This window comes from Leptodactylus fuscus, chromosome 4 (assembly GCF_031893055.1).
Source record: "Leptodactylus fuscus isolate aLepFus1 chromosome 4, aLepFus1.hap2, whole genome shotgun sequence".
Classification (NCBI taxonomy): domain Eukaryota; kingdom Metazoa; phylum Chordata; class Amphibia; order Anura; family Leptodactylidae; genus Leptodactylus; species Leptodactylus fuscus.
Genome location: NC_134268.1, coordinates 174,120,321 through 174,144,763, shown reverse-complemented (window position 1 = coordinate 174,144,763; position 24,443 = coordinate 174,120,321). Strand labels below are relative to the sequence as shown.

The following is a 24,443-nucleotide window of genomic DNA, read 5'->3' as shown; positions in this document are numbered from 1 at the left end:
CATTACTACAGGCCTACACTCACCGGCCACTTTATTAGGTACACCATGCTAGTAACGGGTTGGACCCCCTTTTGCCTTCAGAACTGCCTCAATTCTTCGTGGCATAAATTCAACAAGGTGCTGGAAGCATTCCTCAGAGATTTTGGTCCATATTGACATGATGGCATCACACAGTTGCCGCAGATTTGTCGGCTGCACATCCATGATGCGAATCTCCCGTTCCACCACATCCCAAAGATTGGATTGAGATCTGGTGACTGTGGAGGCCATTGGAGTACAGTGAACTCATTGTCATGTTCAAGAAACCAGTCTGAGATGATTCCAGCTTATGACATGGCATTGCATTATCCTGCTGAAAGTAGCCATCAGATATTGGGTACATTGTGGTCATAAAGGGATGGACATGGTCAGCAACAATACTCAGGTAGGCTTTGGCGTTGCAACGATGCTCAATTGGTACCAAGGGGCCCAAAGAGTGCCAAGAAAATATTCCCCACACCATGACACCACCACCACCAGCCTGAACTGTTGATACAAGGCAGGATGGATCCATGCTTTCATGTTGTAGACGCCAAATTCTGACCCTACCATCCGAATGTCGCAGCAGAAATCGAGACTCATCAGACCAGGTAACGTTTTTTCAATCTTCAATTGTCCAATTTCGATGAGCTTGTGCAAATTGTAGCCTCAGTTTCCTGTTCTTAGCTGAAAGGAGTGGCAACCGGTGTGGTCTTCTTCATTTCCGCCCACAGAACTGCCACTCACTGGATGTTTTTTCTTTTTCGGACCATTCTCTGTAAACCCTAGAGATGGTTGTGCGTGAAAATCCCAGTAGATCAGCAGTTTCTGAAATACTCAGACCAGCCCTTCTGGCACCAACAACCATGCCACGTTCAAAGGCACTCAAATCACCTTTCTTCCCCATACTGATGCTCGGTTTGAACTGCAGGAGATTGTCTTGACCATGTCTACATGCCTAAATGCACTGAGTTGCCGCCATGTGATTGGCTGATTAGAAATTAAGTGTTAACGAGCAGTTGGACAGGTGTACCTAATAAAGTGGCCGGTGAGTGTATATGGGACACTAAACTGCCAGCCTATAAAGAATTGTGGGTTGTTTAGTATCCCATACAGGTTCCCTTTAAGTTAAGTTTTATGTGTCTCTATAAAGTTATTACACTACACAACTTCAGGAAATATGGTGAAAGAAGTGGGATGGATTTTAGTCATTTAGCTACTTAAGTCCTAATATGACAGAGAAAATCAAAAATATAATTGACTCTTTGATCATTAAGACACAACACAGGACAGAAAATGGCTGCCAATAACTTTCCTGTTCTGTTTCTTATGAACTGTTGTATTATACACCAGAGATCTGGTGGCAGTGCTGCAGTCAGTGCCTGCACTGATTATGGGCATTAAACTCCCTGACACCTTGGTCAAAGCTGATGAAGCGCCACCTTGGCGTAGATCGGCTGACCCAGAACAAGATCCAGGTCCTTGATCCATTGCCAATGCAATGCGTTGTATTAGTGATCAGACCCCCTGTGGTCCAAGACCCCAAGTAGGGCTAAAAAGTACAATAAACACACGTGACCACTGAGGACAACCAGTGGTCTCAGAGGTGGCTAGAAAGGAACCGATGATCTATCACCGGGTCCCCCCATGTGGCCGCTGAGGCCATTTTTATCCTCAATGGCCACATGCAGTGCAAGACTTCCGGTGGAAAAGGTACTGCATGCTGAATGGGCAGATACAGGAGACAGCAGAGCATCAGGGACAGGAGAGTATGATTTTTTGTTTTAGGTTTCACCTTCACCATCCCAATTCCAGGATAATCCCTTTAAGCCCCACCCCAGGTAGTCTACACCCAGGGATGGAGCACACCAGCAAGAGATCAACCCCCTACTAGCTGTAAATGTGTAGGTACTAACCTTGGTTGTGCAGCTTCACTTGCATGCATAAACGCTTGGTGATCACAATGCAGTATGAATAATAGAGGCGCCAATAGTTCATGCATTCCCTGAAAAATACAGAGGGAATGAGAAGTGCAGTCCTGCTACGAATTCTAATAACAAGTCACCCCTAAAACACAGAATCAAAGTATCAGTTTAGAAACAGCAATGATAATGACATTTTACTATTAACAACTGTTATAGCTCTTCTCTGAATTAATACATGGAGTAACCATGGAAGACAGTGGTCCCTCTTTGCAGCTATAACATCCTAATCTATTCTGGGAAGCTTTTCTACAATACTTTGACATGTCTGGTGTGGAAATTTTTGCACATTCATAAAAAAAGAGAATTTCTTAGGTTAAACGAGTTATCCTGGCATTAGACTTGGTGGGATATGCTTAGTATGGGCCATCAATTTTAGATCTGTGAGGGTCCAACACCCAGGACACCCGCAGATCAGCTTTACTGCAACAGCGCAGTAATGTTTAAAGGCAGACTGTGCGCAGAAGATACTTCACACCCATCCATGTCCCGTGTTTGTACAGAAGGGACACAGTCATGCAGAGACCGGAAAACGTTTAAAAGAATACAATCGTACAAAATATCTTCATAATATGTAAAATAACCCTTTACCAAATAATAGGCCTGGCCCAAACTGAGAAGCAGCCCCCACCCTGTACCAAATAATATTTGTGTGTCATGGCCCAGGGGTTGAATTAAAATGATCAATAGCAGGTTCTACGAGTGCGGGTGATGCAGAGCATGGCATGTATGGATTGCACAATGTTCACTGATGCATCCCAGCTCTTTTGGTGATGCGTTCTTTAGGAGGGGACACCTCTTCCATGTTTTCTGGGGCTGCTCCAAACAAACTGTTCTGGAGAGAAACACAGGAGATAATCCATAAAATATCCGACTGGTCTCTGTATGACAGATACACAAGCTCTATGTTCAGACATTTTCCGCTGGAGATCCCGTGAGCTGCCATCAGTCTGCCAATGGCCGGAGCGGGTAAAATAGGTGCACAAATGCAATATCCTTCATGTTGCACCTGACTAGCTTAAAAAAAATATGGTTCAAGTTCTCTGTGACAAGGATAAACTTGGAATTTCTTGTCACAGAATCCTCAATGACCCTGGATGGGTAGGATCAGGGACAGAGCAAGCCGCACCTTGTTCCCTGCTACTTCATCCCCATTAAATACGTAGTCTCATTCGCTGTCAGTTGTCTTGAGTCTCTAAATTTGTCCTCTTACCCCCCTTTTTTCCTTCTTCTACTCCCAGCTCCCCACAATCAGGCCACCCACACCCCTCTTAGTCTGTTCCCCAAATTTACATAGGTTGGAGCATGTTCTATTCCAACCACAACTAGTTATTTCTGAAACTCTCAACGACCTTCTTTAGGCACAATAGGTGCAAAATGGAGCTTGTGGTGGTAGCTTTAGTCTTTTATTTTGGATTTCTGTATAGAAAGAACTTGGGTAACCTTTGTCTCTTGTCTGCATAAGGGTAGCCACTTCTTCACCACAAACAGAGAATTTGACACTAAAAGTGTTCCCCTTGCCTTTCTTCTTGGCTGGTCATATAGACACACATTGGATGACTAACTTTTCAATACAACATGGTTTTGTGATATCCGGTAATGAGGTTTTATAATTATCTATGCCCAGCAACCCAGTGGCCGTGTTGTGATTTGCAGCCTGTCAAGGGTTTTGCAATCATGTTGCAATACTGTACTGAAATGGTTTAATAAAAAAAAATAAAATAAATTAAAGCTCTTAACTAAATGCAAGCTAATATTAGGGTGGGCACGTGTATACAGGGAAGGAGGGGGGCATAATGGGGTAGGTTGAATACAATTGACTTATCCCCTACATTTAATAGTATATTTAGAAGAGATGAACCTCATAACTGACAGAATCACATAAGAATGTAGTCAGTGACCCGCAACCATATGACATATCATCCTTGGTAATGATGGTAAATTGCAGTTTAGTGCACGTATTTAGGAGAACTTTCCGCATTGCACTCTCTACAAGTGAACAACTCTGCAAACGCAATCCGAAAAGAAGAAAAAGAAATCTGAGGTAAAGTTTTAGTTTTGTGTTTGTCAACAGCCTGTAGGCTCGCAAAATTGAACCTGTTCTTTATATGCCTGTGTTCATTTAGCCCACCAAGCAGTCTTTATTAAAGCTGGAGCATCAGGCAGTCAAAGTTCATTAATACCATTTATGTAATCTATGCAGTTTCAATTAACTCAGCAAGACATTCTACTACATGATAACAGTCTCATTAATTCAATAAAACCCCATAACTATTAACAATATGGTCTATGTTAAACGGGGTGTCACCTACTACAAAGTAATGGCTTTAACAGCTTGTGAGGAGACTTAAGTTTTTCTCTTCTTTTAAATGTTATCAAGTTAAATATTCATTCCTTATGCAGAAAGGTGTTATTTCTCTGTAAGGCATCTTCAAGATATCAAACCCAAGCAGGGGGTAATTAAGCTGTTTTAATTCTTACCCGGTAATAATATTACTTTCTAGTTCAGTAAATGACAGACTTTGTTGAAAATTATACACGGTTTCCCACTTCAATGCTTGACGTGCCTGGGGTGTATTCACTTAACGCTGTTGGAATGGACACCGTTGAATAATTACGACCAAGCAAATTTATAAGGAGAAAAAAAAAAATGAGGAAAAAATTGCTCGCCATTAATTTTTATTTGGCTTGACGATTCGTTTTCACATTGCAGTTAACATAGCTGGGAAATATGCATTTCCTAACTTGTTTATTGCTTAGTTAACGTAATTTGATTTTACAAAGTTCTTTAGTGTCTTTTCCCAATGTTCTCTGTCGAAAACTAATACAAAAACGGCATTAACGTGAAAATGAGTCTCTGCTAGCAGGCCCCCTATGTTTCTCCAAAACTCTGATAGCTGTTAAATATAAAAAGGTTTCGCGCAGCCTCTTCTTATCCTGGCTTAGGATATCACAATTCTCCTTATGCTTTAGAAGATCGTGTGAAGCTTTAAGATGGAACAAATCACATTACCTATGCAGAATTTCCATAAAACATAACACATTTTTGGCTTTACATTCCAAATTTACTTAAAATAACGCTGCACTATGCCTTCAAACCAAAGAAGGTCTACAACCAGATAGTAACAACACAGACATATCAAAGCTAGAATATTTGGTATCGGCGCCCAAGACCTTAAAGAGGTATTCCCTTCTCAGTTGTGTATATGAAAAGTTGAAATGAGAATATCCTTTGAATGGTCACTAACTTTTCAGGTAACTTAGTCTCATTTAATAGAGCATGTGATTTTGGACCAAAATCTGATGCACCTTGTTTAAAAATGTTGGTGTTTTCTGCCTTGAAAGCCTCTCTAAAATCCCAGCCACTAGATGTCTGCCTAATTTGCTGTTCACTCCCTGTTACTAGGGAAAGTCTGTCTTTAGAAACCAAAAGGCTCAAGACAGAACACAGGAAGTGGAGATGCTCTTCACAGCCTCTCCATGTTTACATGCAGCTTTGATGCCCTGTACATTGCTCATAGAGGAATCTGCAGTTTCTCTCAGCTCATAGTGAGTTTTAGGATAGTCTATATACTACTGAATAGTTGTATCGTACCCTGGATTTGTATGTTCACCTGTCCCAAGCTATTTGTTTGCCGTTTTATAGTTATTTCTGGCACAATTACATGTAAAGAAACATCAGTAATAATGAAAGGAGAGAGGCAGATTGTTCTTAGATGAAAATGCAAAGTGTGCTGCAGCCATTTAGTGGGTATTAGCAGCAGAAATAAAAACAGATAGAACACCATGAATGAAGGTTTATACAGCTAGAGAATAGATTTCCCTTCAATGCTCTGCAGAAATTTCTACTTTTGATGAAAACCCAGTTTACGTTTAAGTGCCAAAGGCCCAGATACACTCTTGGTCTGCCCTGGCTCACGCTAATCTCCCTAGTATACATCAACAACATGTTTATATAGGATTATTGGTTTAATAAAAAAAATGGGCTTTGACACTTATTTACAGTTGCCTATATGGTCATACCTCAGAATTGGAGGGTTAGCAAACCAACCTCTGTACTAAAATGGCTCAAGGAAAGAGCTATCCATGGAGGATTTTGGTATCTCATCCAAAGTTAACCATACACGTTATGAAAGTTGGCCATGATGCTTCCGATTAATCAATGGTTGGACAGTTTGTGTGAACAATCCCACCATACATATATCTAACTAAACTGTCTGTTCAGGGGCAGAAAGAGAATTTAAATTAAAAAAACAAAACGCTAAGTCTGCATAAATGCCATACACTTGCCATTCACTTATATTTTTGATGGACCGTGACTAAGATTCTCCATCAGGATGGATATTTTTTTTTTTTTTTTTGGCAGTCTTCAGAAACATCCAAGGTCATTTATTTTTAACTACAAATTGACCATTTTGTACACATTTTCACCTGTATGGCCAGCTTATGATACCTGGTCTGGAATGAATGATTTTCAGGCCTCTTTTGATTTCGATTCCCATCTGTCATAGGGTCCATCATGTGAGACATAGGTGTACAGTTTCAATACCTGCTCTGCTTACTAAATCCCCTCTCTTCCTTTTTTTTGTTTTATTTGTACATGTTTCTTTATGTTGTATTTGTCCAAGATGCAGTCACTCTTACTGGGGACAGCAAGCCCCACTCTCACTTATGGGTTAGAGCCTAGGTGCAGATACTGGTGTAACCACATGACTGTCTGATTGATAATATCCTGTGTGTTGAGAGGGTTCCTGTAAAATTTTGGAATGGGAACAGCGGGAGTTGTGTGAAGTGAGTATGACTTTTTTTTGTTACCGTTGACATCCTTTTAACAAATATTTCAATCAACTGGACAACCCCTATATATTAATGAAAATAAACTACCGGTACATGTTGTCCACTTAAAAAAAAATAAATAAAATAAAAGACGAAGACAAAAAAAAACAAAAAAACATTTACAACAGTAAGTGATCATTTATCACTTTTATCTGCAACGACTGCAGGAGAGGAACAAAGTGTTTCATATTTCAGATAATGTACATCAATAATCAATAGGACAATGCATCGTACAGGTATATCACTTATCTGACCTGCTTATAAAGCAAATGCTCGTTCTCTCTGGCATAGCAGAAGAGCACATCAGTGAGGATCCCTCTCACATCCTCTCCCTGGAAGAACTGCATTTCAGGAAATCTGGAAGAGATATTTCAGTTGTGAATGATTAGCAATGTTCAATTTAATCAGAGAAGTTGTGAAAGTGCTGGGAAGCAAATGGAAATTTTAATTTCTCACATAAAAATATTCTGTAGGAGTGATATTACTATAGTATTATCTTTAATGAAAAAATCTCAAAGAAAAATCCCAGGTTTCTTCTTATATTGTACCTCTGGCAGTTGACAATTTACTGTAATATTTTACAATGTCCCTTTACTTTTGTGCCATAAGTTCCTATAATGGGGCATTATAGAGTGTGGGGCCACTGAGGTGACATTATAGAGTGGGAAGGACACTAGGGGGCATTATATTGTGCTACTTATAGGACATTACACTGTGAAGGGAGACACTAAGGTGGCAATATAGTGTGTGTGTCCCACAAGGAAATACACTTTTACTGTGGGGGCATAAAGGGACTGGATGAGGCCACAGTGGACATGGGTAAGGTAGGGGACTATGAATAAATTGCTAATCAATAAAATATGGGGTGAGCAGCAGTCCTGTGTAAAATATGGCAGTGTGCAGCATAAGGAATCTGGCATTTCACTGACCACAATAGCACAGCATGCTGTAATATTTTCTCCAAAATATTTGACCTGTATAGATGAGTGACAGTATTCAAACGGGGGCATGGCCTGGAAAAAAATTCAGCCTGCTATGTGCACCATTGACCCAATTGGCAAGTATGTATTATATATAAACATATTAAGTTCTGCTGCTGACTCAAAGCCCGTGTTAGCTCATATTTATATGTTTGACCCTGATGACAGACTCCCTTTAAGTTACAGCATACCTGTGATTTCATATAAATATGAGCTAACAACACAAGCTGGTGACAAACTTTTGTTTTTATATTAAAAAGGTAAATTGGCATATAAAAATAAAAGAAGCAAAGCGGATTTCAAGTATCCCCTGCTGTTCCTATACTAAAATATCTGTGGTCCCCCACAGGTATCTGCGGCCTGGTCCATCTGGAAACACAAGAAGCAGAGTTCAGCGGAGATGCAGGAATAGAAGCGGTAAGGATGTGAGTATCGCTACTTCTGTTTTTAGGACTTTTTTGTAATTGGACAAACCCTATAACTTTACATATCAGGCCAATAGCTTTCATCATGTACAACAGGGCTTCCCAATCTGTGACTCTATAGCTGCTGCAATAACCCTAACAAGCTGTAGTGTCCCATAAAGGTACTTCAGATCTGCAGGGAATATCAAGTGCTTACTCATCTGAGTGGTACGTGTAGATTTTGCTGTGGACTATGCTGCAGAATAATCAAAGACTTCCCCCCTATACATTAGAGGGGTAATATCCGCAGCACGCACAGAATCTTTCTACTGCATGTAAACAGCATTTTTAGAAACCGAGGTATATATATTGTCCGTACAGTGTAAATCCACCACATCTGAAGTTACCTAAAGTGGGAGAGCCATAGGCTGGGGATCACTGTTGTACATCATCTCTAACATTAGGTATTGCATTGATACCAGATTCCCAGAAGTTTGATTTGATGAATCTGGGCCCACAGTAAATACTAATAAAACAATCCAGAACACCAAGTAGATACATACGTTCTTTTAACATCCTGTTCAATCATCGCTCTGAGCTCCTTATCCTGAAAGAACTTATTCCAGAGACTCTGAAAAAATTAATATGGAAATTATCTCACCATTCTGGTACTGACAATAGCCGATACATACAGCTTGTAGTCGTCTTATAAGGTTACTCATACTCAGACAAGGGTTTACTGGTCCTATAAGACAACACTACAGTATTCTACACCCATATTTGATATTCGGGTTTACATTTTTTTATACTAATATACACTCACCGGCCACTTTATTAGGTACACCTGTCCAACTGCTCGTTAACACTTAATTTCTAATCAGCCAATCACATGGCGGCAACTCAGTGCATTTAGGCATGTAGACATGGTCAAGACAATCTCCTGCAGTTCAAACCGAGCATCAGTATGGGGAAGAAAGGTGATTTGAGTGCCTTTGAACGTGGCATGGTTGTTGGTGCCAGAAGGGCTGGTCTGAGTATTTCAGAAACTGCTGATCTACTGGGATTTTCACGCACAACCATCTCTAGGGTTTACAGAGAATGGTCCGAAAAAGAAAAAACATCCAGTGAGCGGCAGTTCTGTGGGCGGAAATGCGTTGTTGATGCCAGAGGTCAGAGGAGAATGGCCAGACTGGTTCGAGCTGATAGAAAGGCAACAGTGACTCAAATAGCCACCCGTTACAACCAAGGTAGCCAGAAGAGCATCTCTGAACGCACAGTACGTCGAACTTTGAGGCAGATGGGCTACAGCAGCAGAAGACCACACCGGGTGCCACTCCTTTCTGCTAAGAACAGGAAACTGAGGCTACAATTTGCACAAGCTCATCGAAATTGGACAATTGAAGATTGGAAAAACGTTGCCTGGTCTGATGAGTCTCGATTTCTGCTGCGACATTCGGGTGGTAGGGTCAGAATTTGGCGTCAACAACATGAAAGCATGGATCCATCCTGCCTTGTATCAACGGTTCAGGCTGGTGGTGGTGGTGTCATGGTGTGGGGAATATTTTCTTGGCACTCTTTTGGCCCCTTGGTACCAATTGAGCATCGTTGCAACGCCAAAGCCTACCTGAGTATTGTTGCTGACCATGTCCATCCCTTTATGACCACAATGTACCCAACATCTGATGGCTACTTTCAGCAGGATAATGCAATGCCATGTCATAAAGCTGGAATCATCTCAGACTGGTTTCTTGAACATGACAATGAGTTCACTGTACTCCAATGGCCTCCACAGTCACCAGATCTCAATCCAATAGAGCATCTTTGGGATGTGGTGGAACGGGAGATTCGCATCATGGATGTGCAGCCGACAAATCTGCGGCAACTGTGTGATGCCATCATGTCAATATGGACCAAAATCTCTGAGGAATGCTTCCAGCACCTTGTTGAATCTATGCCACGAAGAATTGAGGCAGTTCTGAAGGCAAAAGGGGGTCCAACCCGTTACTAGCATGGTGTACCTAATAAAGTGGCCGGTGAGTGTATATGTCTTAGGGATAGTTCACAAAGGGGCAATGAGGCAGAATTTGACAGCAGATTTCTTCTCAAAATCTGCCTTCATACAATGGTGGTCTATGAAGACCGCTAGCTTTTTTTTTTTCTGCTAGCAGAGAAAAGAAGCGACATGACCTTTCTTCAGGCGGATTTCACCTGAGGAAAGTAATAGAAGTGAATGGGAGGCGAAAAACGGCTAGCGGTTTTTTTGTTTGTTTGTTTGTTTTTTTACAAAAAAACGCGACCGAAAACGCCTAGATTTTTTTTTTTTTTACAGTCCATTCACTTTAGGGGAGGGCAGAACCACCTGGCATTTTCTGAAGCAGTTTTTACCAAAAACTGCTCCAGAAAACGTCTCAAGGTCAAAAAACCGCTTCCTGATTAGGAAGCTTTTTTTTTTTTTCAGGACCAAAATAGGCCAGGTGGTTTTTACGTGTGAACTAGCCAAGCTGGTCAAGAATTAATCTGCTTCTAAAGAGGATCTGTTGCCTCTCCTAACATGTCTGTTCTAGGAAATAATTGTATTTGTCACAATATAACAATTCTGAGGCACCTTCTATAGTTTTGCTGTTTTTTTTCTTATTCTTAGTGTAAATTTATACATATGTATAAAATATAATGTCCCATCAGTGTTGTCAGCATCAGCCTGTGTACAGACACACTACTCTTACAAGGGGAATGGTAACCCCAAGCTGTCAATTTATCAATAGTGGTCTAAAAGGAATAATAGAGGAATAGCACACACAACTCAGATGTGAGAAACAATACTGCAGAATTATTTCATACAGAATACAAGTATTTAATACACCAGACATAATAGAAGTGATCTTCTACATTAGACAATATCAGCTTGTTAGAATGATCCTCCTATTATAGACTGCCTCCTCTGTTAGGACCCCTTGTGACCTGTGAAGAAGCCTGCCAGTAACCATTTATTTTCTCGTGACTGCCAACACAGGAGAAATCAAGCATTACACAATTCCAATTCAAATCAATGGGATGTTTATGTAGGGCAGGACAGGACGATAACTCCAGTGTAAGAGCCACTCTATATAACTGCACTCTTTTCTGTCCCACAGATCAGAGTCTCCTTTAGGCTAAGGCCCCATGGGAAAAAACGTGGTGGCAACGCATCTCGGTTCTTCCCGCAGCGCTTTGAACAGAAAGATCGTGGAGTTTTCCTCCACGGACTTTCGGTTTCAATTATATCTATGGAAAAGCCACTGGCCTTTCTGTAGATATAATGACATGCTGTGATTTCCAAAACCACGCAAAGTGGGCATGGGATTCACAGGAATCTCATCCACTTTGCAGTTACTGTAAAATGCTGCGATTTTTCCTGCGGCATTTCTGGCCCAGCCTTAAAGGGGCTCTATCACTAGGAAAAGTCATTTTAACTAATCACACCTTTGCATAGCCTTTAGAAAGTCTATTTCACACCTACCTATAGTATGTAGATTGCCTCAGTGGTTTCTGAATAAGTCCGTTTTTATTCATATGCTAATTAGACTGGTGCACGACAGATCGTGCACACCTCTCCTATTGTTTTCTATGGGAGACGGCTCCTGCTGCTGCTGATGATGACTCAGCTTCCTGTTTGCTTCCTCACACATAGAAGATAATAGGAGAGAGGAGGCTGCTGGGAACTTCCTGAGCTGGCTGGAGGCTCATTAGCATATGAATAAAAACGGACTTATTCAGAGACCACTGAGGTAATTTACATACTATAGGTAGGTGTGGAATAGACTTTCTAAAGCCTATGCAAGCATGTGATTAGTTAAAAATGACTTTTCCCAGTGATAGAGCCCCTTTAAGCGTGTTATGACACCCTTTTCTATCCAATGTATAGCTGAGTGAGTCAAAGAATGAATCATATAATTCCACCTCAAAATGAGGTCTAAACTCCAGCTTGCATTTACCTCCTAGTATATACAAAGAGAGGTAGAGATCAAAGCAAAATGCTGAAAAAATAAGTAACCTACTAGATCTGGCCAAGGATTCCACAGCTGAGTAGACCAATTCATCTGAGCCTATATAGTAAGTGAATGCCACGGAAGAAAGCTGGAGGTCCGCCTCAATTCCTCTTAAAATCGGGTGAATTGAGAGTGCAAAGTAAGCATATCAAAGTAGGGGTTATGCAGTTTTGGAATGAGATGGCTTGGGGGGGGGGGGGTCCTCATAATTTAAAAACATATGACAGCACAGAAATCTTTCCAATGATGTCTTTACACCTAGGCCTGTAACTATGACAAGGGGGCATCCTCTACATTTAGAGGAAAACAGGTATCACCATTGCCATAGGATTCTGTGATGCACAGTTCAAGAGGCAACCTGGATACCTTTCATGAAAGTACAAATGTTACAAGTTATTCAAACTAGACTTTTTTTTATGAGACATTGATTGATAGATTTATTGGGACCGCCATATTTAGATTCAGAAAGGTGAATCAAACTGGTGGAATACAGGCTAAACTTAATAAAATTCTGCCTTACGCTAGGTTCACACCTGCGTTCACGGTCTCCGTTCTATGGTTTCTGTCTTCTGCATGCCAGAAGACGGAAACCACAGACCGGGTCCGGCGGTGCGCGGCGGTGAGCGTTTTAGGCTCTCCGCCGCGAAACCGGATTTTTTATCTGGACACAGAGTACTGCATGTCCGACTCTGTGTCCGGATTATAAAACCCGGTTTCGAGGCGGAGAGCGCAAAACGCTCACGGCCGGACATCTCTCTCACCCATTCAAATGAATGGGTGAGAGAGACTCCTGCAGGTTTCCGTCTCCTGCCTCTGTTTTAGGCAGGAAACGGAAACCTCAAGTACGGACACCTGGGCGCAGATGTGAACGAGCCCTTATTGATGTAAAAAACCTAGCATTGGGTTCCCTATAACTCAGCAGTACTGACAGTGATGTCTACTTACCCCCTCGTCCTGTGACAATGGATTATTTATCATTAAGTCCTGCTGTCCAGCAGCTTTCCTGGGATTTGTAATATGCTAAAATAAGACAAACACAACAACATTACAATTCTCTCAATTAAACACTGTTTCAAAGTGGTGCAGGATAATAGTGAAAATATCACTTACTATTTCCTTAATCTTTTGATACCACGTTCTTAACTCTGCCGTTTTACTTATCCATTGGCTTCTGTCTTGGGGTAAAACATTTAGAAACAGCTGCCAATAAAAAATGGAAATGTGTTACAAGCAAGCTTAGGAAAGGACATTGATTATCAAGGGAAAAATGTAATACATTGAGAATAAAATTACAGCAACGTGGAAAAAGCAAACATAAGGAGTACAGATAATAAGTTTGATAGGTGGCACTCCAGGACGGCTCTCTAAAACTTCATGAAAAATGGAGGATACCACATAATGGACAGCTTATAGAGAGGACACATCTACCAAATGTACTGTTATAGGAGGTCATGAGGATGGGTCATGTCGAAAACAATGGCCAACATTTGTTGTCTTTTGAGGAGAAAACATTGTGCACTTGCAACAATTAAGATCTATTCTGTCTATACCACAGGTGCATAGACTACACCCCGGACGCTATATTCTGTGGCTTTAACCATTGGCACAGTATAGAAATACATGGTTGACAAAAGACAGATTTAGCCCTCTGATGCATAGAGCATAGTGTCATCGTTAGTCGAGAGCTGTGTTCTTTGTTTTGTGGCTGGCACAGTCAAAGTGGGGCACTGTGTGGTTGCCACTGTGATGGGTGGCACTCTGTGGCTGGTGCTTTTAAGTCTCAGGGTTACTTTTATCTGTGTTATAATAGAGTGCATGAGTAACACCCATAATAGGGTACTTATGACCCAACATTATCATCTTTGTTGGCTAACTACTATGGATTATTTTAAGGGTACAACAGCAATATATGATGGGAGATGGGGGGTCCACTAGTGTCTGGTACTTCAGTTCAACCCAAGGCCATTACCAGATACAACTATATAACAATATGCATATAAATGACATTGTGTTATTCAATCCTGCAAAGAAAGGGCCACGGGAATCAGATAATTTCACTCCCAACTCTATTGCTGTTCATTCACTGATGCATTATAATATTATATATATATATATATATATATATATATATATATATATATATATATATATACACACACACACACACACACAGTGGGGCAAAAAAGTATTTAGTCAGTCACCAATAGTGCAAGTTTCACCACTTAAAAAGATGAGAGGCGTCTGTAATTTACATCATAGGTAGACCTCAACTATGAGAGACAAAATGAGAAAACAAATCCAGAAAATCACATTGTCTGATTTTGTAAGAATTTATTTGCAAATTATGGTGGAAAATAAGTATTTGGTCACTTACAAACAATCAAGATTTCTGGCTCTCACAGACCTGTAACTTCTTCTTTAAGAGTCTTCTCTTTCCTCCACTCATTACCTGTAGTAATGGCACCTGTTTAAACTTGTTATCAGTATAAAAAGACAACTGTGCACACCCTCAAACAGTCAGACTCCAAACTCCACTATGGTGAAGACCAAAGAGCTGTCAAAGGACACCAGAAACAAAATTGTAGCCCTGCACCAGGCTGGGAAGACTGAATCTGCAATAGGCAACCAGCTTGGATTGAAGAAATCAACTGTGGGAGCAATAATTAGAAAATGGAAGACATACAAGACCACTGATAATCTCCCTCGATCTGGGGCTCCATGCAAAATCTCACCCCGTGGGGTCAAAATGATCACAAGAACAGTGAGCAAAAATCCCAGAACCACGCGGGGGGACCTAGTGAATGAACTGCAGAGAGCTGGGACCAATGTAACAAAGCCTACCATCAGTAACACACTACACCGCCAGGGACTCAGATCCTGCAGTGCCAGACGTGTCCCACTGCTTATGCCAGTACATGTCTGGGCCCGTCTGAAGTTTGCTAGAGAGCATTTGGATGATCCAGAAGAGTATTGGGAGAATTTCCTATGGTCTGATGAAACCAAACTGGAACTGTTTGGTAGAAACACAACTTTTTGTGTTTGGAGGAAAAAGAATACTGAGTTGCATCCATCAAACACCATACCTACTGTAAAGCATGGGGGTGGAAACATCATGCTTTGGGGCTGTCTCTCTGCAAAGGGGCCAGGACGACTGATCCGGGTACATGAAAGAATGAATGGGGCCATGTATCGTGAGATTTTGAGTGCAAACCTCCTTCCATCAGCAAGGGCATTGAAGATGAAACGTGGCTGGGTCTTTCAACATGACAATGATCCAAAGCACACCGCCAGGGCAACAAAGGAGTGGCTTTGTAAGAAGCATTTCAAGGTCCTGGAGTGGCCTAGCCAGTCTCCAGATCTCAACCCTATAGAAAACCTTTGGAGGGAGTTGAAAGTCCGTGTTGCCAAGCGACAACCCCAAAACATCACTGCTCTAGAGGAGATCTGCATGGAGGAATGGGCCAACATAACAACAACAGTGTGTGCCAACCTTGTGAAGACTTACAGAAAACGTTTGACCTCTGTCATTGCCAACAAAGGATATATAACAAAGTATTGAGATGAAATTTTGTTACTGACCAAATACTTATTTTCCACCATAATTTGCAAATAAATTCTTACAAAATCAGACAATGTGATTTTCTGGATTTGCTTTCTCATTTTGTCTCTCATAGTTGAGGTCTACCTATGATGTAAATTACAGGCGCCTCATCTTTTTAAGTGGTGGAACTTGCACTTTTGGTGACTGACTAAATACTTTTTTGCCCCACTGTGTGTGTGTGTATATGTATATGTATATATATATATATATATATATATATATATATATATATATATATATATATATAATATTATATTCTCTTGAGTTGCACCAATTCTCTGGAATGCTCTATCATACTACTACTCAACTTCCAAATTTTCAAACGTTCCCTGAAACCCAACTTGTTGGGCAGGTTTATTATATTCCCTAATCTAACTCTTATACACTTGTTCTATCTAAATAATCCCTTCTGCTTACTGCACTCCATTACATTATTCCACTGACCTGAACTGCTTATCTATCAGCAACTCTGACCATCAAAACACTTTGTGTTTGTACATATACAGATCCCGGGTGTTGTTAGGCTTATGCAGCTTTATTTGTGTCACCCAGATGGCTGGACCATTGTACAGGCACTTTAACACTTATATCCTCCTTCTTCATCAGGCTGTAAACTCTTACATGCACATGACATAGTCCTGTTGTTAGAATTCATGACTCTATATTGTCTAATTTTTTTTTTATTGTACACGTGCCCTCTGTTGCAGAATTTGTTAGCACTACATGAATAAAAGTTTCTTATTAATGTGCCTATAATAATAATATCCTGACAGTGAATTTATAGGCATCTCCTCTATTATATGAAATCATTGGTCTAACTATGTAACTTATTCCCAGTAGATAAATGGGCTGCAGTGTTTCAATGACTGATCCGACTGTGTGAGTTATAGGAGTATTTTAACAGTTAGCATGTCAATGCACATGTTCAGGCTCTGCATGACTGCGGTGTTCGCCGCGTGCTGTATTCTGCGTGATCTTACCAGTAAGTAATCCTCCCCTCTGATAACTCCCAGCTAGACATCTCCTATAATCACTTACAACACTCAGGATGTTTTACTGCCCTCTCATCACATGTTCTGCAGGGATAGGTGTTTTTGGAATAATAAATTCAGATCTTAGAAATATTAGTGTTCAGAGAATTGGGAGATTAATCAGACTTAATTCATTTAAAAGATTGTTTCTGCTATAATTTATGATCTTTGCTGAAATACAGTGTTGTGCCTGCTTTTTAACTCATTCGCCTAAAGGAACCTCGTGTCTCACCGCTCAATATCTAATCGTTCATTGAGAAATCAAAAGAGTTATGGCGTCCTTTAAAAAACAATTTACAAAGACAATATTTAGATGTGGATGGATGGGAACTAAGTGGAAAGAAAGCAGGACAGGAACAGCAATGATATGTTGGAATATCAGCATCATCTTTAATTCTGAGATTCAGAGGACTGAGAAATTAGGAGATACACTGTCCTGTATACATTCTCCACAGACGGTTCATAGTTCACAATGCTGACATCCATGTCAAAGATACCAGATCCTTTAGGACAGGGGTAGGCACTCTTTTTTTGGTACGGCATGCAGATACAAATAAAAAATAAAATAAATTAATTTAAAAAAAAAATAAAAAGATTAAATACTTGCAGTTCCGCGCAATAATTGTCTGCCAACCCCTATGTAAAGTCATATATCAAACCATAACATAGAAGTGCTGCCACAAGATGCTTCTGGACACATGCGCTTACTGCTATTTCACAGCAAACGCATGTAGTTTACCATTAGAAGCAATGAAAGTCCATGTTCAGTCCTCAATTAGTGGTAAATGTATGCGTCAGGAACACCATATGGCTGCACACATAGGGTGGTGACATACTATGTATCTGGGTGCACCTATAGCTGCTACCAGTATATAGCCATGCACTTATAGCTGCATCCAGACCTAGGCCACTGTTTTTTTTTTTGTTTTTTTTTTCACCTCGATGTAAAGTTGTGTTCACGTGGTGCACTTGTGCACAAAAATGTATGCGTTTTTACTGGGAAAATTACTTTTTTTTTTTTGTGTAAACACACACAGTCATACAGACTGGCCCTTCCACAGTATAATGATCCTTAGTGGCCCATTCACACAGTATAATGTCCCATAGTAGCCCCACCACATAATAAAATGTCCTATAGTGTCCCCACCACGTAATAAAATGTCCCAAAGTAGCCCCACCGCATGATTTAATGTCCCACAATGGTCCCTCCACACAGTACAGTATCCCAATGAATTTTCCAAAAATTTCAGGTTCGCTAGGCATGAGTTATTAGGGCTAGTTCACAAAGTTTTTTGACAGCGGATTTAGAAGCGGAATCCGCCTCAAAATCCACTGCCCAAAACAGCTCCCATTGACTTCAATGGGAACTGCTCGCTTCTTTTTTTCTGCTAGCTAGTAGCGGAAAAAAGAAGCAACATGCCCCTTCTTCCTGCGGATTCTGCGGAGGACTCCGCTCTCTTCCGATTAGGCCCATTCATTTGGGCCTAATCCGGAGAGGAATGCCGCGATGGGATGTCGGTGCACATAGAACATTAACAATACACTAAATGATATCCCACTCTAGGCAGAAGCAGTCATGTCACAATACCGGTATGATTCAAAATACTGAAATAAATAACAGTTATCAGGATAATGTGAACGGTGAGTCCACAAATAACGCCAGTCACCAGCAGGGCCAATACACATGGTGATGTCACAGCTAAAGGCTAAGAACTACAGTGATGTCACACCATGGACGTAATAAACATAATATTGTAAAAATACCAGTGATGTGGCAAAATGGTCAATGGGTCTCTTAAAAGGGTTTTCACATCACAGCAACTTCTCTCCTATCCACAGCTCAGCTCTATATCTCCTCCAGTTCTCTCAATAAACAGCCAATGTTAGACAGACCATTAGCAGATTTGGCTTTCAGCAGATTGCATACCTCTTTCCATCAACCCCACTACTACAAAACACCAGTGCTAGTCTGACTTTAGTCTCTGACATCTTCCTTCTGTCTAAAACGTAAAGGAATTTTCTGGGGGGGAAAAAAACAAAAATCTTCTTCTTAAAAAAAATAAATAAAAAGTCTGTTGGTGCTATTAATAGGTTAATAAGTGCACCCAGGTACCTTTAGCAGCATTTTGAATGATTTCTGGGTTTCTCTGTGAGCTCCTGGCATCTTCTGCATTTGTTTATGTGGGCACCTGTTCTGTATTTTCCTACAACTACCATGATGCCTTGCGCTTCACTCACACTCCCTCCCCTTTCCTTTTTCATTCACTCCTGTTTCCCTAGCTAGCCTTCTCACTATAACCATTCCTAACTAACTCAACCCCCCACCACATTATTCTTACCTGTCTTCTGATCCGGATCTTCTGAGCACTTGACACCACTTCTTCTGAGCAACCGGCTACTGCGCATGCAAGCATTCCGGCACTATTGCGCAGGCCGGCAGACATCAAGAAGAGGTGATGTCTGTCCAGAAGGCAGGAAGACAGACACGTATGATGAGGTGGAGGGGGATGAGTTAGTAATATAACTGATAAAAGTATGGCCTCATGCCCACATCTGCAAAAACTGGAGAAGATTCTATACTCATTCAATGAAATGGATGGGTCAATGAAAACCACGATGGTGTGCATGAAGCCTACTTATCAGTCTTCCACTTACTGAACTCACTACAATCTATCCTGAATGAGCAGTCAGACTTCTCTTTCATTCCAAATACTACACCGATTCCTCTGGTCTGTGCCAGTCACTGCAATGGCTTCCAATCCATTAGAGAATACAATTTACACTTCTCACTCTCATCGACTCTTCATTGCGCTTTACCCCAGGCCATTTCTAGACACAATTGTTGCATTCATTCAATAACATCTGTCCATAGGATGTGTGTGGTATTGCACCTTACTCCCATTCACCTTATGGAACAATAGGAAAAACAAGACACAACCACAGGACGGGCACCGCACTATTTCTTGAAGAAAGAAACAGTTTGGTACTTCTCCTTTCATTACTTCTGACAGTCCGCCTGTGAACCTGCTCCAGTATAGCTATGTCCATCAGACTGTGCAAATCCCCATTTTATGCATCTCACAGGATGAATACCATTTTAGGCCTTCTCAGCAATCCACCAACATCCCCAAAGCACTTTAGGTGTCACTTTTAATAAGCATTTCCCATTTAGTACCTTATCATAAAATGAAGGCATAATCTTACATTTATCTATGTTTTTTGTGTTGACTGAAAATAGTCATTAATGTATATGTTGGAGAGAACAGGACATAGATGCCTGCATTGACTTCTACTTACCATCACCTACACTGAGAACTGAAGGTAGTAATGTACCGTCATTCGGCTCGAATATAGAGGTGCTCAGAAAAAGTTTCCTGACCTTATCACACGGCTTCCACTCAATGCCTGATTACCTCCTTTACATCGGATAAACTGATGAAGGTCCGTGCCGGGACCGAAATGTTTTGGTGGATGCTATTTTGTGGATGCAATACATTTGGAAGTCAATTTTGAGTGCCAGAAATTTCTTGTCTACTAAACGGAGAACTGATGTTCTATTAAAGGGAATCTGTCATGGTGATTTAGGACACTAAACCACCCTCTTTTGGACTAGGGAATTAATTTCCTAAATCACCCTGTAATAAAGCCACCCATGCCTGCAATAAGAATAAAAACATTTATACTCACCCTGCCACTGTACTACTCGGCCCGTGCAGTGCTCTATTGAAGCCAGATGAATACTCCTCTGCATGTAGTGAACCTCCGGTACTTACACAGTGAAGTCGGGGTGTTCAGCCTTAGCTTTACTGAAGAACTGCACCGATAAGACGGGTGAGACTCATCAGACACACCTCTAGGTAACAGGTCAATTTGGGACACTAAACCCCAAGTCTATAAAGACCTGTGGGTGGTTTAGTGTCCCAAATCGACCTGACTGGCTGCCTTTAAAGGAGTTGTCTAGGTAATATACAAATGAGACCTATTTGGGGGAAAAGAAGTTGCTCTAGCTCCACCTTTTGGAAGGTAACTCCCAATAGATTAAGGCATGGATAAAGAGACAAAATGCTTATAACAAATTTGAAAAAAAAAGTAATTCCTCATTGATCAATCAAGTGATTCCAACACTTCTTCGGACCCCAGTCCTGTTCCTCATGACACATAAATGTGACTGCCGCAGTGCTGACTGCAGCTGGTATTCTAGCCGGAGCCATGACCTGCTACGGCTGGTGACTGTTGGAATAGTCATAAAGTACAAAACCAGCAAGGACCTAGAAAGTGATATAAAAGGAGTGGCAGGAATTGAGGAGGCATTACAATTTTTTTCCATTTTTGATACCATTTTGAGCATTTTTTTAACAAAACATTTTTACTGGCCAAGGAACTCCCTATAAAAATTAAAAATCAGAGGTCTGTTTAGCATAGTATACGATCACGTAGGCGGCGCTGGAAAGGTTCCCTGACCCCTGGGCATTTCATCTGACAAAATATTGAGGTTTTTTTTTTTTTTTAAAGAACCATGATATATTTTTCTAAAATTTAAGATGAGTTTATTCCTTCGCTTAAAAAGTTATCTCGCCTCTAGTTCTGTTTCCAGCACTAAGACCATCTAAATATAAGGAAAAGATGGATTCACACTTATTGGTGGCCTGGTATAGAGGTCTGGTCACCATGATGGCTTGGGAAACACAGTCACATAAGGGATTCACAGTTCCTGAGTTATTACCATAAATATGATAAATATGTATATATGTAGATGAATATGTATATCTGTTCCCGTTTCACATATTATTACTATTAATTCCCTTAATATAATATATTCTCAGGGTACAGCTTGTCTCTTCCTTGCCCTGTTGGCAAGGTAAGGAAAGATGTTTTCTGAATAAGGCAGATTTCAAGATGTTTTCTGAACATCGCAGGTTGATACCATTGGATGAAAGTGAAACATAACTTGGAAGAAATATTGGAAGTGAAGTCTATAATTATTCCAATAGACAATTTTTTTTCTGGACAAAACAATGCCTGTATAGAATTACTGTATGAACCAACTGTTTGGTATACCTATAGTCCTATCGGTATAAATAAACTTATTGACAAAAAATCATAACGTACCAAGAGACAGTAGTTGGAATGGAATGAAACTTTACATGTGTGAACATAATAATGATACATGTAACTAGTTACAATATTATGATGAAGGATAGGTTTAAGCACCTAGAAATGGTCTGGGAAGAGACAGGAGTGAGCAATGAAGGTGCCATCTATTTGTTGGACATCAAACAAGAAGTGGGAGTTGCTCACACTTGTCAGCAGATCACGCAATCCACTCTACTTGTGGTCTCTCTGGGCCTTCTAGAGGCTGTTCGCTGTGTGACCATGCCATTATGTAACCGCTGCTCCCGATATCTCCTAACAGCTATTTCAGGATGGGCAAATCAACAAAATGATCATCCTGCTTCACTCAGTCCAATGATGCAACCCCTCTCAAAGTCTGTGAACTGGGCAAGAACTCAGTTAATTATAGAGACATGTCTTGCATTCAACGATCTCTCACGAAGAGGCACACTACCCAAAAGTAGCCTCTGAGAGCCTTTTTCTAGGGCAGCAGGAGAAGCAGTTTAATGCCTATGGCAAGACCCAGTGTCTAATCAGACCGCACATCATTTCTATTTGGGCGTGCTATTTTATTTTAGGCTTCCATTGTGATATTCTTAAAGAGAATCTGTCAGCTGATCTGTGTGTACATACCAGCATTCTCTAAAATACAAAATTTTGTGGCAGCTTTTTCTAGAACTCGGCACGGTGCCTTTCCTCTTACTCTAGAAAACGTATTAATAAATTGACAACTATGTCTGGCCACTCCCCTTGTCAATGGGACATATCCCTACACAAACTGATACTTATTATTATTTATTTATTACGCTGACTTATATTCCGCCATCATATTCCACAGCGCTTTACAGATATTGTCAGTCACTGTCCCATATAGGGCTCACAATCTAAATTCCCTATCAGTATGTTTTTGGTGTGTGGGAGGAAACCGGAGTACCCGGAGGAAACCCACGCAAACACGGGGAGAACATACAAACTCCTTGCAGATGCTGCCCTTGGCAGGATTTGAACTTAGGACTCCAGTGCTACAAGGCTGCAGTGCTAACCACTGAGCCACCGTGTTGCCAGTAATGGCAGCGTGTCAGACTATGTAGGGATACATCCTGTTAATAAGGAAAATGGGAACACCCAGCTTAGTTTACTCTTACATTTCCCAGTGGAGTAACAGAGACAGGGGCGTAACTTGAGGGGGGACAGAGGGTGCAGTCTCATGGGCCCAGGAGTATTAGTGACCCCATTGAGATTGCCGCTTTCATCTGGCCCATAACACAAGGAGACCCACAGATTACCCTAACCTAAGGCTGATTAAACTCATTCGCACCTGTAACAATCATCATCAAGAATTCGCGGTAGGGATGAAGTAGGGGGGCTCAGACAAAAGATTGCATTGGTGCTGACAAGACTTTAGTTACGCCACTGAACAGAGAAATGATGTAATGCCCACAGATATGCTTTTTAGGGTCCTTTTTGAAGCTTATAATTCCTACAAATGTCTTTTGCAATCCTATAATTGCAATATTTTAGAAATCAATATTTGTATTTGTCCATACTTCTATTTCTGAGTGGCTAAACATTGAATAAACTTTTAAGCCCATTTCAAAACAATTTGAAAAATTGCTTAAAAAAAATTGTCAAGGTGAGAAGATTTAATACAGTGGTCCATGCGCCATGTGGAAAGCGATGGGTCCGGCAGTAATTGTATATTATCAGCAGCGTTTATTTAAGAGGATGAGCATAATGAAAAGTCAGAATTTGCCCCTCGTCAGCATGTCTGAGATACAGGATAACAGGATACACAAAGTGTTATTAAGTATGACAGAAAGTGGCAGGGCTTGGATGGTTTGTGGTGTGCCCTTGTCTAAACAATGGTTGAACCTCCCACCACAATACAACAGGGATATACAAGGATATCATAAAATGTAACCAGTTGTGTCGCCACTGAATAAACATCCAAAGAAATACAATGTTTATTCTTCTTTTCCTCTAAAATCATTACAAAAAGCAGCTCTGTATATTCTCCCCCCCCCCCCCCCTAAAAAAAATCCTGCATATAATAATAAAGGATTCAGAAACAGTAGATGTAGTCGCCTGGAAAATCCTATGACTGCATCAGTAATCTTCAAGCGCATCAGGTAAAATGTTGATACATTGCAACCGCAAACTATAAATAAATATTTTCTACTTACCTTCCAGCAAACACTCCGGAACCTGCTGCTTCTCAGCTGCCCATTAATCCCTTTCAGACGGATCGCTGCCAAATAATTGCGGTTTACAAAAAGTTCTTCCCACTCTTTGCTATGGAGGTAAATAACACAGATGTATTATATTTAAGAAACATATCACTGGAACACGTTCGATTTTACAAACCGCTAGAATACAAATGACATTTGTGATACCTTTTTTTTTTTCTTCCTATTTTTGTATTTTTTCTTTTTTTTCTTTTTCACAATGATTTGA

The 24,443-nt window shown here is 40.7% G+C and overlaps 1 protein-coding gene across 2 annotated transcripts in view; it reads right to left on the bottom strand.

Moving 5' to 3' along the window:
- The window catches only part of TBC1D5 (TBC1 domain family member 5), a 438,516-nt gene that overhangs the window by 170,121 nt on the left and 243,952 nt on the right, over nt 1-24,443 (bottom strand). For both annotated transcript variants that reach the window (XM_075271425.1, XM_075271426.1), the window contains exons 6-11: nt 24,173-24,281; nt 13,356-13,445; nt 13,191-13,265; nt 8,784-8,851; nt 7,091-7,193; nt 1,935-2,023 (exon numbers count right to left, since the gene is read on the bottom strand). In XM_075271425.1, the coding sequence (XP_075127526.1) occupies nt 1,935-2,023; nt 7,091-7,193; nt 8,784-8,851; nt 13,191-13,265; nt 13,356-13,445; nt 24,173-24,281 (534 nt within the window). The remainder of the gene's footprint in view (nt 1-1,934; nt 2,024-7,090; nt 7,194-8,783; nt 8,852-13,190; nt 13,266-13,355; nt 13,446-24,172; nt 24,282-24,443) is intronic.